Source organism: Eurytemora carolleeae, unplaced genomic scaffold, assembly GCF_000591075.1.
Source record: "Eurytemora carolleeae unplaced genomic scaffold, Eaff_2.0 scaffold391, whole genome shotgun sequence".
Taxonomy (NCBI): Eukaryota; Metazoa; Arthropoda; class Copepoda; order Calanoida; family Temoridae; genus Eurytemora; species Eurytemora carolleeae.
Window position 1 is genome coordinate 187,130 of NW_019396370.1, and position 15,521 is coordinate 202,650.

At 30.5% G+C, this 15,521-nt stretch overlaps 1 protein-coding gene across 1 annotated transcript; it reads right to left on the reverse strand.

Annotated features, from left to right (window-relative positions):
• Positions 1-3,765: 3,765 nt before the first annotated feature.
• Positions 3,766-13,761, reverse strand: LOC111701877 (parvalbumin alpha). Its single transcript, XM_023473358.1, has 7 exons — positions 13,710-13,761; positions 11,047-11,112; positions 10,171-10,224; positions 9,638-9,721; positions 6,687-6,737; positions 5,283-5,369; positions 3,766-5,005 (listed from the first exon to the last, which is right to left on the reverse strand). The coding sequence occupies exons 1-7, from the start codon at positions 13,725-13,727 to the stop codon at positions 4,964-4,966; spliced, it is 402 nt and encodes a 133-aa protein (XP_023329126.1). The 5' UTR covers positions 13,728-13,761; the 3' UTR covers positions 3,766-4,963.
• Positions 13,762-15,521: the final 1,760 nt, after the last annotated feature.

The window sequence follows — 15,521 nt, forward strand, 5'->3', positions numbered from 1 at the left end:
CCTATCCATTCTTCTCTTTTCCTCCTCCATCCCCCTATCCATTCTCCTCTTTTCCCCTTCCTTCCTCCTATCCATTCTTCTCTTTCCCCTTCCTTCTCATATCCATTCTTCTCTTTTTCCCTTCATTCATCCTATCCATTCTTCTCTTTTCCCCTTCCTTCCCCTATCCATTCTTCTCTTTTCCCCTTCCTTCCCCATATCAATTCTTCTCTTTTCCCCTTCATTCATCCTATCCATTCTTCTCTTTTCCCCTTCCTTCCCCCTATCAATTCTTCTCTTTTCATTCTCCTTCTCCCTGTCCATTTTTCTCTTTTCCCCCATCTATCTCCCTATCATTCTTCTCGTTTACCTCTCCATCCCCCTATCCATTCTTTTATTTTCCCCCTTAATCCCCCCTGTAGTAAAGAATGGGTAGTTTAGGCGTGTATGTGTAGGATAAGCGTATAACAGCAATTTTTTTATTTGTGACAAAACTTGTCTAAAAAGTTGTCTAGAAAGTGCCAATTGCACTGTTTTAGATATTCAATTCTTGGCAAAATTGCTTATCCATATCCAGGCTTAAAATCCCCAACGTAAAGTAACGTACAATAAAATTAATCTTTTATTTCAAATTCGTCAAAAATCGATAAGGTAGCAAATAAGAAAAATATCTGCATTTAATGTGTTCTAAAGCTAAATCTCTGCACTTTTAACCACGGGCCCTCTATACGTTCCTCTACCGCTCTAGTGCATGTAAATTCAAATACCGCTCCTCCCGGTTATTTTTTTTTAAATCATAAAACGTTTTGCACTAGAACACTCTCAACTTTCTTCACTTCATTCTCTTTTTTTAAGTCCATCGACTAGAAAGTTGATTGAGCAAAGTACAGGATGATATTTGATTAACTCAAAACATTGTTTATTATTTGATCAAATACAAATAAAAATATACAAGTTTAAAAGCCTTGAAAAAGAAATGGAGCATATTTTAACATTTGTTAAAATAAAATATTTTTCCGACGTAATTTTTGAACTAACAAGCAGTCTAAAACATCCTAAAATAAGCAAGCCGTGAAAAGTTAAATTTCGAATTTCATCACATTTTCATTTCTCAACGTTAATCTTGTAAAACCCAACCCAAAGCTTTTCACTAAACAATGACGAAAATAGATCCTCGCATAGTAAGTTAAACACAGAAATGGAATTAAAATATTTGAATTTGGAGTTGCTTTAGTAACCGACATAACTTTCTCTGCAAAAAGTTCAGAAATAATTTTTTTTGAGTTATTTTTTATAAAAAAATAGTCCAATTTGGATAGAGGTTATTAACAAACAAAAGTTAAAAAATAGGATTATCTTTTCTCTAGATCCTTCTCTTTCCAACGTAAAATTATATTTTAAAAATCTATATTGTAATTTGTATTTTAACATGCTTGAGGTTTCATTTCAAGAGTTGAAGAGAAAAATATTGGATCTTTATTTAAATTGAAACCTACACGTTTGGAATTAGAGAGAAATGACAAGCTAAAGGCCAAAGTAATCCAAAAATGGAAAGAATACAGAAAAAAAGTTCTCAGTTCCTGCTCAGTTTATAAAATAGATCTCTAACGTTTATGGTTATGGTGATAAATAAAGCTGCAAATCACATCAGAGTATGTTTTTAGATATTGGGATATGTTTTTCTGTCTATGAAATTACCTGCCTATGAAAATATTTTCTATCTATGAAATGTCCTATCTCTGAAATTTCCTGTCTATGAAATGTCCTGTCTATGAATATCTATGAAATGTCCTCTCCATGAAATGTCCTGTCAATGAAATGTCCTCTCCATGAAATGTCCTGTCAATGAAATGTCCTATCTATGAAATGTCCTTTCTATGATTTGTCATCTTTGAAATAACCATCTATGAAATGTCTTGACTATGAAATGTCCTATCTCTGAAATGACCTATCTATGAAATTCACTGTTTATAAAATGTCCTGTCTATGAAATGTCCTGTTTATTAAATGGTCTATCTATGATTTGTTATCTATGAAATGTCTTTCTATGAAATGTCCTGTATATGAAAAGTCCTGTATATGAAAAGTCCTGTCTATGAAATGCCCTGCTTATGAAATGTCCTATCTATAAAGGCCTATCTATGAAATGCTCTGTTTATGAAATGCCCTGTCTTTGAAATGTCATGTTTATTAAATGTCCTATCTACGATTTGTTATCTATGAAATGACCATCTATTAAATGTCTTTCTATGAAATGTCCTGTATATGAAAAGTCCTGTCTATGAAATCCCCTGTTTATGAAATGTCCTATCCATGAAATGTCCTATTTATGCAATGTCCTGTCTATGATTTGTTATCTATGAAATTCCCATCTGTTAAATGTCTATCGATGAAATGTCTTTCTATGAAATGTCTTTTTATGAAATGTCTTTCTTTTAAATGTCCCAACACCCAAAAATATTTTAACTTTATTTAATGACAAATCAATCCGATCAATTATAAATTTTTAAAAATAATTCTCATGAATAACTCCTGAAATAATGTGATGATAGAGATAATGCTTGATCTAAATCTTACGTTAAAGGAATTGAGTCTTTGCCACAACTTCTGATTTCCTAATCCCTATATCTTAGCAACCTGATGTAATAGACTTTAGATATTTCAAATTATGAATCTTGTTAGATAATAGAGATTGGACAATATGGTTTGTGGCAAAGACTCAATTCCTTTACTGACATGAATTTTATTACAGACATCCCAACACATTCATTTTTAAATCGTAAATTAAAATCTTTATTCAAAGGTATTTTGGATATTTTTGAAAACCCAACTTTACGATTTACGAGATTAAAGGACGGAACAAATTTTTATTAAAGCGAAAATCAGTTTTTAATATTGTGATATATCATATTTTAATATAATTTAATTTAATACTATACATAATTTACAAAAAAAAAAACTATTATACAATTTAAAGCTATGCTTTAGTATAGAGTGAGACAATTTTGCCAATGTTCAAATTAGAAAAATTATCTTGAAATTCCGTTAATTTTATCGGAATTCAATTGCAGTCTTAAATAAGTCTTAAATAAGTCTTAAAAAAGTCAACAAATTATCAATTAAAAACTTTTTGACATTTAGATAATAACCAAATTTGTCGTGATTGTCAAGACTCATAGATTCTAAATGCAGAAAATGACATTATTTTAGTTATTTGTCTAAAACCAGTCTTTGAAATAAGGCGTCAATCTTAGCCTCTTTTTACTAAATTTTTTTTACGCAATTTTATGTAATTTTCCTCAAGAAAATTAAACATAAGACAAAGGGGAAAGGGCACATTTCCCCTTAAGTGACACAAATTTTCAAGGTGGATTCACGCCTTCATTTTTGGAGCTATTTTCGTGAGATTTTACATGAAGATAAAGAAAAAAAAAATTCTAGCATTTTCCTTGTTTTAAAAAAAACATTTTTTCCTGATTTTAAATACATATTGAGCCTGTATTCTGTTGGGTAATATCCTTCATGATATTTTGGATGAATTAGGTTTTCTTTTTTCATTATTCTGGTTTTCGCCATTTTACCCATGGAAATTGAATTTGAGTTCCTATCTTCATTTTTGAAATTTTTCTGTTCAAACTTGGGATTTAGATCATAATTATTCTTAACTTTCTGAACTAAAAATAAAAATGCTCCAAAAAAATATTTCCCAGATTTAAAAAAAATGTTAAATGATTTCTTAGACAAAAAATTATTTAACTGTAAAATTGCGCCAAATAAAAAAGAAATGTTCCCGTCATCAAAGACAAAATAAATTGTTAAAGGGTTCACATCTTTATTTTTCAATATAATCTTTTTAGATTTTGCAGGAAAATGGAATATTGATATATTTAGGTCTGGAAAAAGTTGTAGAAAACCAAAAAAAATCTTAAACTTGCATTTATAGCGGATTTTTGCAATTTTTAATTCTCCAATTTTTTGCCTTTGTGCCATGTTCTGATGTTACTCAATTATGTGCTGAGATTTCATTTTTGAATACTTTCCGAATGCACTGTATTTTTACCTATATATGCTTCTCCTTGATGGGTTCTAAATATATATCCATATTACTCCAACTTATATTTCTTAAATGTTGGGTTCTTTACAGGTTCATTCCTGTAAATCCTACTTCTTGGGTTCTATATTTGTGCAGCCATGCATTCCATGGAACCTAAAAACCCTGCTCCTTGGTGTCAATGATTTAAGTTTGTCTCCATCAAAGTATTTTTCCGCCGGTATCTTTTTATTTGGCACAATTTTACAGCCAAATAGTTCTCTTGTCTCGCTTTATTGATTCTCAAGTTTGAACTCAAATCCAATATCCAAGGGTAAAATGGGGGAAACCAGAATAATGAAAAACAAAAAAAAACTAATTCATCCAAAATATCAGAATCAAAAATATCAGAAAGGAAATTACCCAACATAATACAGGCTAAATTTGTATTTAAAATAAGGAAAAAATATTTTTATATAAGAAAAACAAGGAAAATGAGGGAAAATTTTTTTTTTATTTAATACATTTTGAAAATTTACTCCTAGAGTTAATCATGCAAAGTCTCAATAAAATAGTTCCAAAAATAAAGGCATGAATATTTGTTATTTGAGCTTAACTTTACCCATTCCCCTTTAAATGGAAAATATGTTAAAATTATTGATTCACTCTAAAGCCTCGGAGTTAAGTCTTTGTCGTCACAAACTCTAATTTTCGAATTCCTTTATCGTTGCAACCTGGTGGTGAAAACCTTTTATATTTTAATCATAAATTATTTGATCCAAAATAATTCATAGTTTCAAATATATCTAAAGTTTTCGACAATGGGGGTAAAGATATAGGGAATAGAAAGTCAGAGGTTGTGGCAAAACACCTTATTCTTTAACATAATTATCAATTTAGGTCTTTGCTTTTTAATTTGGTATTTTTTCATGACTAATTTTTCAAAACAACATCTCATTTTTTCAAGTTCTTTACTCTTATCGAATTCTCTGCCATCTGAAACAGATAATTTCAAAACGTGTATTTGAAATTTGCAATTGCAAATTTATGTAAAATTTTGCTTTGCGGATTGCACAAGCTTGGAAATACATTGTTTTACGCAAATATAAGTTTTCAGCAAACCAACAAAAGTTGTGCAAACGTTTTGTATGTAAATTGCGCAACATGACAATTACATCATTCTAGATATATTTATTTGATTAAACGAATTTTTTTTATTTTATACTTGAAAATTCAGATAAATTTAATATTAAAATGATAAAAATAAACTAACTTGAATAATTTGTTTAAACTCTGCGTAGCTGAGTTTTCCATCTCCATCTGAATCTGCTGCTCTCATTAAACCCTGCCAGGTTCCAGCCTGATCAAATAGAATAAAAGAGTCTGTTCCCTGCCAGGTTCCAACCTGATCAAATAGAATACAAGGGTCTGTTCCCTGCCAGGTTCCAACCTGATCAAACAGAATACAAGGGTCTGTTCCCTGCCAGGTTCCAGCCTGATCAAACAGAATACAAGGGTCTGTTCTTGTCAGGTTCCAGCCTGATCAAACAGAATACACAGGGTCTGTTCCTTGTCAGAATCCAGCCTGATCAAACAGAATACAAGGGTCTGTTTCCCGCTAGGTTGCAGCCTGATCAAACAAAAAGGGTCTGTTCCTTGCCACGTCGCAGCCTGATCAAACAGAATACAAGTGTCTGTTCCTTGTCAGGTTCTAGCCTGATCAAACAGAATACAAGAGTCTGTTCCCTGCCAGGTTCCGTCCTGATCAAACAAAATACAAGGGTCTGTTCCTTGTCAGGTTCCAGCCTGATCAGACAGAATACAAGGGTATGTTCCTTGTCAGGTTCCAGCCTGATCAAACAGAATACAAGGGTCTGTTCCTTGCCGGGTTCCATCCTGATCAAACAGAGTACAAGGGTCTGTTCCTTGCCAGGTTCCAGCCTGATCAAACAGAATACAAGGGTCTGTTCCCTGACAGGTTCCAGCCTGATCAAACAGAATACAAGGGTCTGTTCCCTGAAAGTTTCCAACCTGATCAAATAAAATACAAGGGTCTGTTCTCTGCCAGGTTCCAGCCTGATCAAATAGAATACAAGGGTCTCTTCCCTGACAGGTTCCAGCCTGATCAAACAGAATAAAAGGAACTGTTCCCTGCCAGGTTCCAGTCTGATCAAACAGAATACAAAGGTCTGTTCCTTGCCAGGTTTCAACCTGATCAAACAGAACTAAAACGGAGTGTTTCCAAATAAAGGAAAAATATCATAAGATAATAAATCTTAATCTTATTGAAATTTTAATATAATTTTCTAAATAAAATTTGAGGCAAAAATTATTTTTGATCCAACATACATACACCATGACAGACAAACAAAAATATTTTTTTTATATGCAAAGGTTACCACTGCGGATTGTGTAATGTCTAATTTTTAAAATTTTAGCTATGCGTCATTTTTTTCTGAAACGAAAGAAAGGCAACGTCATTAATTTCACGGTTTTTTGGTTACCACTGTACAATGTACTTATTGTACACATTGCACATAAGTAGAACATAGAGAAAGGAAACGAAGAGGTAAGCTATACGGACCTTTTCGTTACCATTTTCTATTTTACAACCTATATTGAAGATCAAAAACACATTCATATTCTTATCTATCAAAAGCTCAATTCCTTTACTTACATCGTTTATTCCATATCGCTTCCCAAGATATTTGCAGGCCATTTTTAGTTCCTTAACAAAATAGTATTAAAACATCAAACCTACCAATAAAATGAATATTTTTCCTTACAGAACATATAAACTAGCCAGGATATATTATACAGAACATATAAACTAGCCAGGATATATTATACAGAACATATAAACTAGCCAGGATATATTATACTGAACATATAAACTAGCCGGGATATGTTACACTGAACATATAAACTAGCCGGGATATATTATACTGAACATATAAACTAGCCGGGATATATTATACTGAACATATAAACTTGCCAGGATATCTTTCAGAACATATGAATATGATATAGTAAATCTAAATAAATTACGTTGTACATTGTCCATATTGCTAAATGTGCTTATTAGTAAATACATAAAACATGTATTGCAATTAACCCAATCTAGGAATGTAGATATATATAACTTTCCGTCATACCATTATGTGATTTCTTAACTAATTATATATAACAGCGCATTACTTGTAATTACGCTTTTAAAACCTATCTTTAAACTTACATCAAGAAATATACTGAGTTGATATAGAGACTCCGCATTGACTACTGCGAGAGAGTAATTTGGTTCTCGTCGAAACATACGAGCTGAGATCATGCCCATTGGTTTGGCATTGATTTGAGCTAGTGCCCGTTGACATTGATAGCTCAAGAGATTGTGCCATTGGTTTGGAATTGATCAATTAAGTGCTTGTGTCCGTGAGACATTGATAGCTGATTGTGCTCATTGGTTTGGCATTGATCAATTAAGTGCTTGTGTCCGTGAGACATTGATAGCTGATTGTGCCATTGGTTTGGAATTGATCAATTAAGTGCTTGTGTCCGTGAGACATTGATAGCTGATTGTGCTCATTGGTTTGGAATTGATCAATTAAGTGCTTGTGTGAGACATTGATAGCTGATTGTGCTCATTGGTTTGGCATTGATCGATTAAGTGATTACGTCCATTAGACATTGATAGCTGATCGTGCCTATTGGTTTGGCATCGATTGATTAAGTGCTTGTGTCCTTGCTGACATTAAAAGCTGATCGTGCTCTTTGGTTTGGCATTGATCGATTAAGAACTTGTGTCCGTGCTGACATTAATAGCTGATTATGCCCTTTGGTTTAGCATTGATCGATTAAGACCTTGTGTCCTGGTTAACATTGGAAGCTAAGCTAGCGCCGGTGATTACATTGATAGCTGACGGGATTGTGTTCGGGTTTAGACATTGATAGCTAAGTGAAACTGAATTGTATTTTGATTGATAGGCCTTTACTACAATTATACATAAATAGAACATATAAACTAGTCAGGATATATTCTACAAAATATGTAAACTAGCCAGTGTCCAAATTTAATGAATTTGAGCCACAATTTTAAGTGAAACCCGCCATATTTGAGCCGCAGCTTAAATTTATTCCTCTGCTCAAATTCTTTAAATTCAGCCTATGAATATCTTACAGAACATATAAACTAGCCAGGATATATCATGCAGAACATATAAACTAGCCGGGATATGTTATGCAGAACATATAAACTAGCCAGGATATGTTATACAGAACATGCAAACTAACCGGGATATCTTACAGAACATATAAATTAGCCAGGATATCTTACAAAACATATACACTAGCCAGGATATCTTACAGAACATATAAATTAGCCAGAATATCTTACAAAACATATACACTAGCCAGGATATCTTACAGAACATATAAATTAGCCAGAATATCTTACAGAACATATAAATTAGCCAGAATCTCTTACAGAACATATAAACTAGCCAGGATATCTTACAGAACATATAAATTAGCCAGGATATCTTACAGAACATTTAAACTAGCCAGGATATGTTAAACAGGACATATAAACCAGCCAGAATATCTTTAAGAACATAAAAGTTATCTATAATATCTTACAAAACATGTAAACTAGCCAGAATATCTTTGAGAACATAAAAGTTATCCATAATATCTTACAAAACATGTAAACCAGCCAGAATATCTTTTAGAACATACAAATTAGCCAAAATATCTTACAAAACATATAAAATAGCCAGAATATCTTTTAGAGCATATAAATTAGCCAAAATATCTTACAAAACATATAAAATAGCCAGAATGTCTTTCAGAATATATAAATTAGCCAGAATATCTTACACATGGTCACATGGTAATAAGAGACTTGAATTAAAGTGGAATTTAATTTAAACTAAGATATAGTTTGAATTGTTTTGCTTTATAGTATTTACAATTATTATTATAAAAGTTGAAAGGAGGAGAATTTAGCATGACACCATAAATAAAAGTTTTACCTTTAACGGCCTTCGGTCAAACTTTTCTGAAAGTTTTCCATTTCTAATTGTAGAAATGTATAAAAAAACATTGAATACAGCAGAAAGCTGTGTTTATAACAATATTTGGAAATAAACGAGACACTTAAATTATTTTAGAACAGATACCTTTTCTAGACTATTGGATACTTTGGATATAAATTACTACATTTAATGAAGATTGTCAAACACATTTTATATCTGAGGATTAAAAACTGAACTTTTTCAGAAGTATTTTTTAAATGAGAAATAGAGGTTGCATACAAACAAAGTAATTGAGAAATTAATACTGAATATTAATTATTAAACAAAGTAATATTGTATGCAAAGATTTGTTGAAGTTGCTGACCAAAAATTAAAACTTATTCGTTCCTATCAAATTATTAGTAGTGAGTCGACATACAATTTATAAAGACTGCATTCGTTCATTTTTTATACAATATTTAAATGAAAAAAGGATTTTTAAAAATTTTTGTGTTAACAAAATGTTACTAAGAGATTATATAAATTATATTTCTATACGTTGTTTAAAAACTGGACAAAAAGTAAATCTTCACAAAGTAAAATTCCAATTTCAACTCACTGTTCTAGAAATAGTTCCACTTTTATCCACGTCCACCATTTTGAAAATACCACGCATGTCCAGATCACTTATCGTGGATTCATTCTAAATATAGATCACCATTATGAATACAGACCGCCATTTTATATATAGACCGCCATTTTGAATGCAGGACGCCATTTTGAATAAAGGCTGTCATTTTTAACGTGCATTCTTAATCCCAAAATTATTTAGATAAAACTAATTTCCCTTGGGACTATAATATTCTTTTTCTTCTAACAACTAAAACAACTAAGAAGTTTTAAATTTCTATTTTTTATCAATCTTTCAATAACTCAATCAAAATTCAGTTTGAGAATGAATTTATAAAGTATTGAATCAATCAATAAATAAAAAAAATTAATCAAAATAAAAAAATAAATAAGAAAATAAAATATTAAATTTGATCAGTGAATAAATCATTTATTCTTTAAAAAAATAAGTAAAAACCACAATCAATCAATATAATAATAAATCAAGCAATCGATCAATCAACTACCAAATGTACAACTAACCTTGTCGTTTTCAAACTTGGACCAGCCAAGACTTTTCACGGTTTCAAGTACTTCCTAACAAAACAAAATAAATAAAGAGATTGTTTACATTTAAAAAATGTTTAATGGGAATGACCGGCTATGTAAGGTAGTTGAACTGAGTATGTGGAAAACTTCTTTCGGATTCATTTAAGACATATTGAACTTTTTAAAGATTTGTAAATCCTGAGTTTGAGCGCAAATTCGACGTTCAAAACTCCTACTTTGGGGGTGGATACGTTTTCAGAATTAGTTTTTTTTTTTAATTATCAGATAACAACGACATAAATTGTAAAAAAGTTCTACAATAAACTACAGATGTCATGTATAGGAACATGTTGAGAAAATAAAAATTAATCGTATCATCGAAAATAAAACATTTGAAAAAATTTAAGAAATCTTCGAATAAATTCAAAGAAAATAAGAAATTCAATATAATAATGAAAACGAAATAATAGATTTTAGCATTGATTTATTGGCAAATTTCTTTTGAGAAATATGTTCGATCCTAACCATCTAATTAGATTACTGTATAATTTTTACTTTATTTTTCGTTGTTGTTTTTTAATAATTTAAAAAAAATAATTCTGAAAACTCAGTTTAACTACCTTACATAGCCGGTCTTTCCCTTTAATCAAAAAATGACCCTTTATACTGCCTAAGAAATGGACTATTATACGAATGTTAAATCGTGTGCTAGGTAAACAATAAAGCGATAAATTATTCCACAAATAAGCTAATCTGCCTGAAGTGCCTGGCGTTGCTCGTGGACATTACCAAAAGATCGAAAATAGAACCATTTAATTTTTAAAAAATTTTGAAATGCAAATATGAAGGTAACGTAAATAATTTACTTACAATAAACTCTTCAAAGTTGAGAACAGTTTCTCCTTTTTGTAAATACTCGTTCAGCTTCAAATCCAACTAAAACAAGATATATATATATATATCAAAGGGAGGACAGATATCCAGACCCTAGACAGAGACGACTTTGAAGTGTCGTAACGCTATGTTATATATTTTAGAACTCATTATTTTACAGGAGTAATTGGCAATATGATAGATAATGGATGATTATGGGAGAATTTTGATTTTTGGTTTACAGTAGAAGTGAGGATGTATTTTTTACTACAAAAGCCATTGTAGTTTCAGTAGAAGTAAATATTTCCATTTACTAGTTCGTCCCGATACAAGGATTCATCTCTAATTAGGTAATGAGATAGATAAAAAGATAGATGATACTGCCATGCAATTTCTATTGGTTCAGATTAGATACCAAGCACATGACTGAACCCTGATTGGATCAGGCACTAATACAAGTGTGAGCAGGCATCACATTTATTTGAGTTGAGGTCATTTATAGACATTTCTGAATATCTTCAGTAATTTCTATATTTCTTCAAATGTAACGTGAAATGTTTCAAACAGACAGAAGGAAAAGGTAAAATTTACTAGAACGACTTGGTGACCTTGTTGCTCCTCTAGTTTTGATTTTAAGAACAGGATGAGAATATATCAAAGGAAGTGAGTTTTTGCCACAAACTCAGATTTTCTAATTATTATAACTTAGCAACCCGTTTTCTTAAACCTTTGATATTTCAAACTATTAATTCTGGTAGATCAAATAGTCTAAGTTTGAAATATCAAAGGTTTACAGCATTAGAAAATTTAAGTTTGTTGCAAAAACTCAATTTCTTTTTCTTAATTCTTATTAAAACTTGAAAAGATAATTTTTCTTCTTTAAAGCTCTTCACAAGAAGTAGTTATAAATGAAAGATATCAAAGTTCAATCTTATGTGAAATTTTATTTAATTTAAAAAATACAGGTTCTTCACACTCCTCATTCTTTTAATCATTTATGTTTGAATGAAAAACCTGTATTTGTACATTTTTTGTACAATACAAAACTGTCATATTTCAGTTCCTTAATTTTTTTTAAAGATAAAGAAATAAATCATGATAGGACAGATCAAGTAATTTTAAAATAAATCATGATAGGACAGATCAAGTAATTTTAAAATAAATCATGATAGGACAGATCAAGTAATTTTAAAATTCGCAAGATTGTTTTCAAAGGACTGTAAGCGTAATTTCATGTGACTCTCCATGCAAAGATGTCAACGCCGGAATCACAACGCGTTACCGTTGAAACCTTTGTCGTTTTTATAAGTCTTAAGTTGCTTAATTCTGATAATTAATAATGAATTTTATCCATCAGTATAGAAATGAACAAGTCACTTTTGTAAAAAATTCTCAATTGAAAATAATTTATATTTGAAATTGATATCTAATTCATACTTGAATAGAGAAGTTTTTAAGGATACCTTTGTGATTTGGGGTTTACAATGGAAAGTCATTTTAAATTACTCTTTCATTCCCTTTTAACTATTTCATTTCAAATTTTAGAATTTGATTTGTTTAAAACTTGCTGCGGAAAATAATAGAATCAATCAAGTTCAATTCAAAATAAATTTTTACAGTTCTCCAACTCTTAACAGTAAACTTAAAATGGTGATTAAATGAAAATTAGAATTGCAATTTATTTGCAAAACTTCATCAAAAACGGATAAATTTATTATAAGTTAATAAAAACAATTATCAGAATAATCTTTCTTCATTTCCTTTATTACGAAAGTTTCTTTTTAATAGTTTATTGTTGCATTATTGATACTATAAGCTCTGATAAACTTTTTTCCAATAATAAGAATAAATATTAAATTTTTCATAAAGAATAAGTTCTTTACGTTTCTTCATTATTAAAAGGTGTTTTGAAAAATTTACTTTTCAATTATAGCATTCAATTTTGTACTTTTTACGTTAATTAAATTTCAAGAAATTATCAAATAAAATTTTGTTTTTAAACCTTTCCGAGATCTTGAATGTTAGATTTCGATACCCAAAGTGGGCAGTTCTGAAGATAAATTTTTGATCCCGTTCTCCCTGCAGTTCATGGCCACTATGAAATATCGAAAGGAATTATATTATTTAATTGACAAGCTTATTCTTATATATATTATATGCGCTGCAATGTATTTTTAATTTTTATCTTTAAGTTATCAATACGTTTTCACCAAAAAGCACTTTTTCTGAGTTGAAGCTGAATCGCAATGCATTAACCTTCAATGAGCATTTCAAGACAGGCATTCTTGAGTTAGACAATAAAACTGAAAATTACTAAAACTACAGTGGAGCAGAGTGTTCTAATACAAACTGGTTTCAACAAATTTTTATTTTCTTTCAAAATAATCAGAATCAGGGACAGTCAACAGAAGGAAAAGAGAAAAGGAAAGAGAGAAACGACAAGAAGAAGAATCAAATCAGAATTTGTTTATTTCAACAGTATCCAATTTATAAGATTAAAAATAAAAAAGAAATTTCTCTCTATAAAATCTCCTTTGTATGACATTTTTATGTCCATGAAATATACTGTCTATAAAATGGCCTATCCTTTAAATATCCTATCTTTAAATATCCTTTCTATGATATGTTCATGAAATATCCTTTTAATGAAAAAGATATACCTTGAGATTGGGTTCCATGTCTTTATTTGTAGATTTTAGGTAGTCAACCACCTCCCTGATTTATTCAATTTTTTTTCAAACAAAAATATTAAAAAGATTTTAGATTCTATTCCCATTTTCATGCATGATTATTTTGGAAACAAATATAAGATCGGATCTTTACAATATTATAATTTTCTGAATCTGTAGATTTGAAAATTATGTAATTTTTTTTGTGCGTTATTTTTATCCCGAAAATCCTCCAAATGATAAAGGTTTACACAAAATATTGTCTCTTGCTTCAAGCTCTAATTCTAGAAACTCTTTTATTTTTGCATACTGAAAATGTAAACATGTGCAATTTAAAATTATATTAAAAATTTTAAAATGTTTGCGACGTGTACGCCAGGTTTATAAGAGATGTAAGGATTATAAATTTTGATATTGAGAATCGAGTGATTAGTCTCTTTATTCGAATATTTTATAAAAATGATATAAATTCCTGTAATAAACCTCTCCATCCTCCTCTTTATCAATTGTATCAAATATGCCCTAAAAAGAAACATATTCTCATTCAATATTTTCTATTTAAAATAATTTTTATATTGTAGTTTATTTTGATAATTTGGATTTAAGTTAAATATACTTGAATCTATGACCTACTAGCTGAAAAAAATTTAGAATATAATTTCGAGTGTTCACAAAAAATTTCAGCCCAATCGGTCCAGCCGTTTGACCGGCTATTATAGGCAACATACATATATACGACTGTCTTCTTTTATTTATAGACCAGGGCATGGTTCCGTTAACTAGACCAGGGCATGGTTCCGTTAACTAGACCAGGGCATGGTTCCGTTAACTAGACCAGGGCATGGTTCCGTTAACTAGACCAGGGCATGGTTCCGTTAACTAGACCAGGGCATGGTTCCGTTAACTAGACCAGGGCATGGTTCCGTTAACTAGACCAGGGCATGGTTCCGTTAACTAGACCAGGGCATGGTTCCGTTAACTAGACCAGGGCATGGTTCCGTTAACTAGACCAGGGCATGGTTTTAGACATTTTTCTTTCCATATTTTGTTTTTAAACGCTGTTCTTAGTTTTTTTTACTGCTATCTTTACATTAAATATTCGTTAACGACTAGAACCGTTAACAATTTCTGAAATATCTTCCGTTAACGCCGTTACTAAAATTGAGATTGTTAACAAATTGTAAAAATTGACGGAAACTTTCTTATAGCTTAAATTACGAACGGCTACCTGATAAGTTATTTCTTAACTATTTCATCTTCAAAGAAGTTGAGTCTTTGACACAAACTCTGATATTCTAATTCCTATATCTCTGCAACCCAAGTCGTAGACCTTAGATATTTCAAACTATGCATTCTGTTGGATCAAATTATCTTAGTTTGAAATATGAAAAGTCTACAAGATGAAGTTTCATGAATATAGAGATTTGAAAATTTGAGTTTGTGACAAAGACTAAATTCCTTTACAAAAAATCTTTTTGACAAAACTTGTGTAGTTAGTTAGCTTTCTAAAACACGGTTTAACCGGTGTTTTGTCTAAATATACATTTTCAATAGAAAAAAGTAAGTATTTAGGCAGTATGAAATTCGGGGAATCAATAAAAAATTACCCAACCAAGCTATATGAGTTAAACTTGAAAATAGCTGTTTCAATGACATAAATTTTAAAAATATTGGAATACATTATTGCAATGATGAAAAACTGTCATTCTTTAACCCTATTCCTGCTGGGGGGGGGTCAATCTGATACTGATACTGATACTGATACTGATACTGATACTGATACTGATACTGATACTGATACTG

Bases quoted from the DNA above. Each gene is read 5' to 3' on its own strand.
- LOC111701877 (XM_023473358.1), bottom strand. The intron at 9,722-10,170 runs GTTAGTTGTACA...ATCTATATTTAG, and splicing joins CCAAGTTTGAAAACGACAAG to AATGAATCCACGATAAGTGA. The intron at 6,738-9,637 runs GTGAGTTGAAAT...TATTTTGTTAAG, and splicing joins GTGGAACTATTTCTAGAACA to GAACTAAAAATGGCCTGCAA.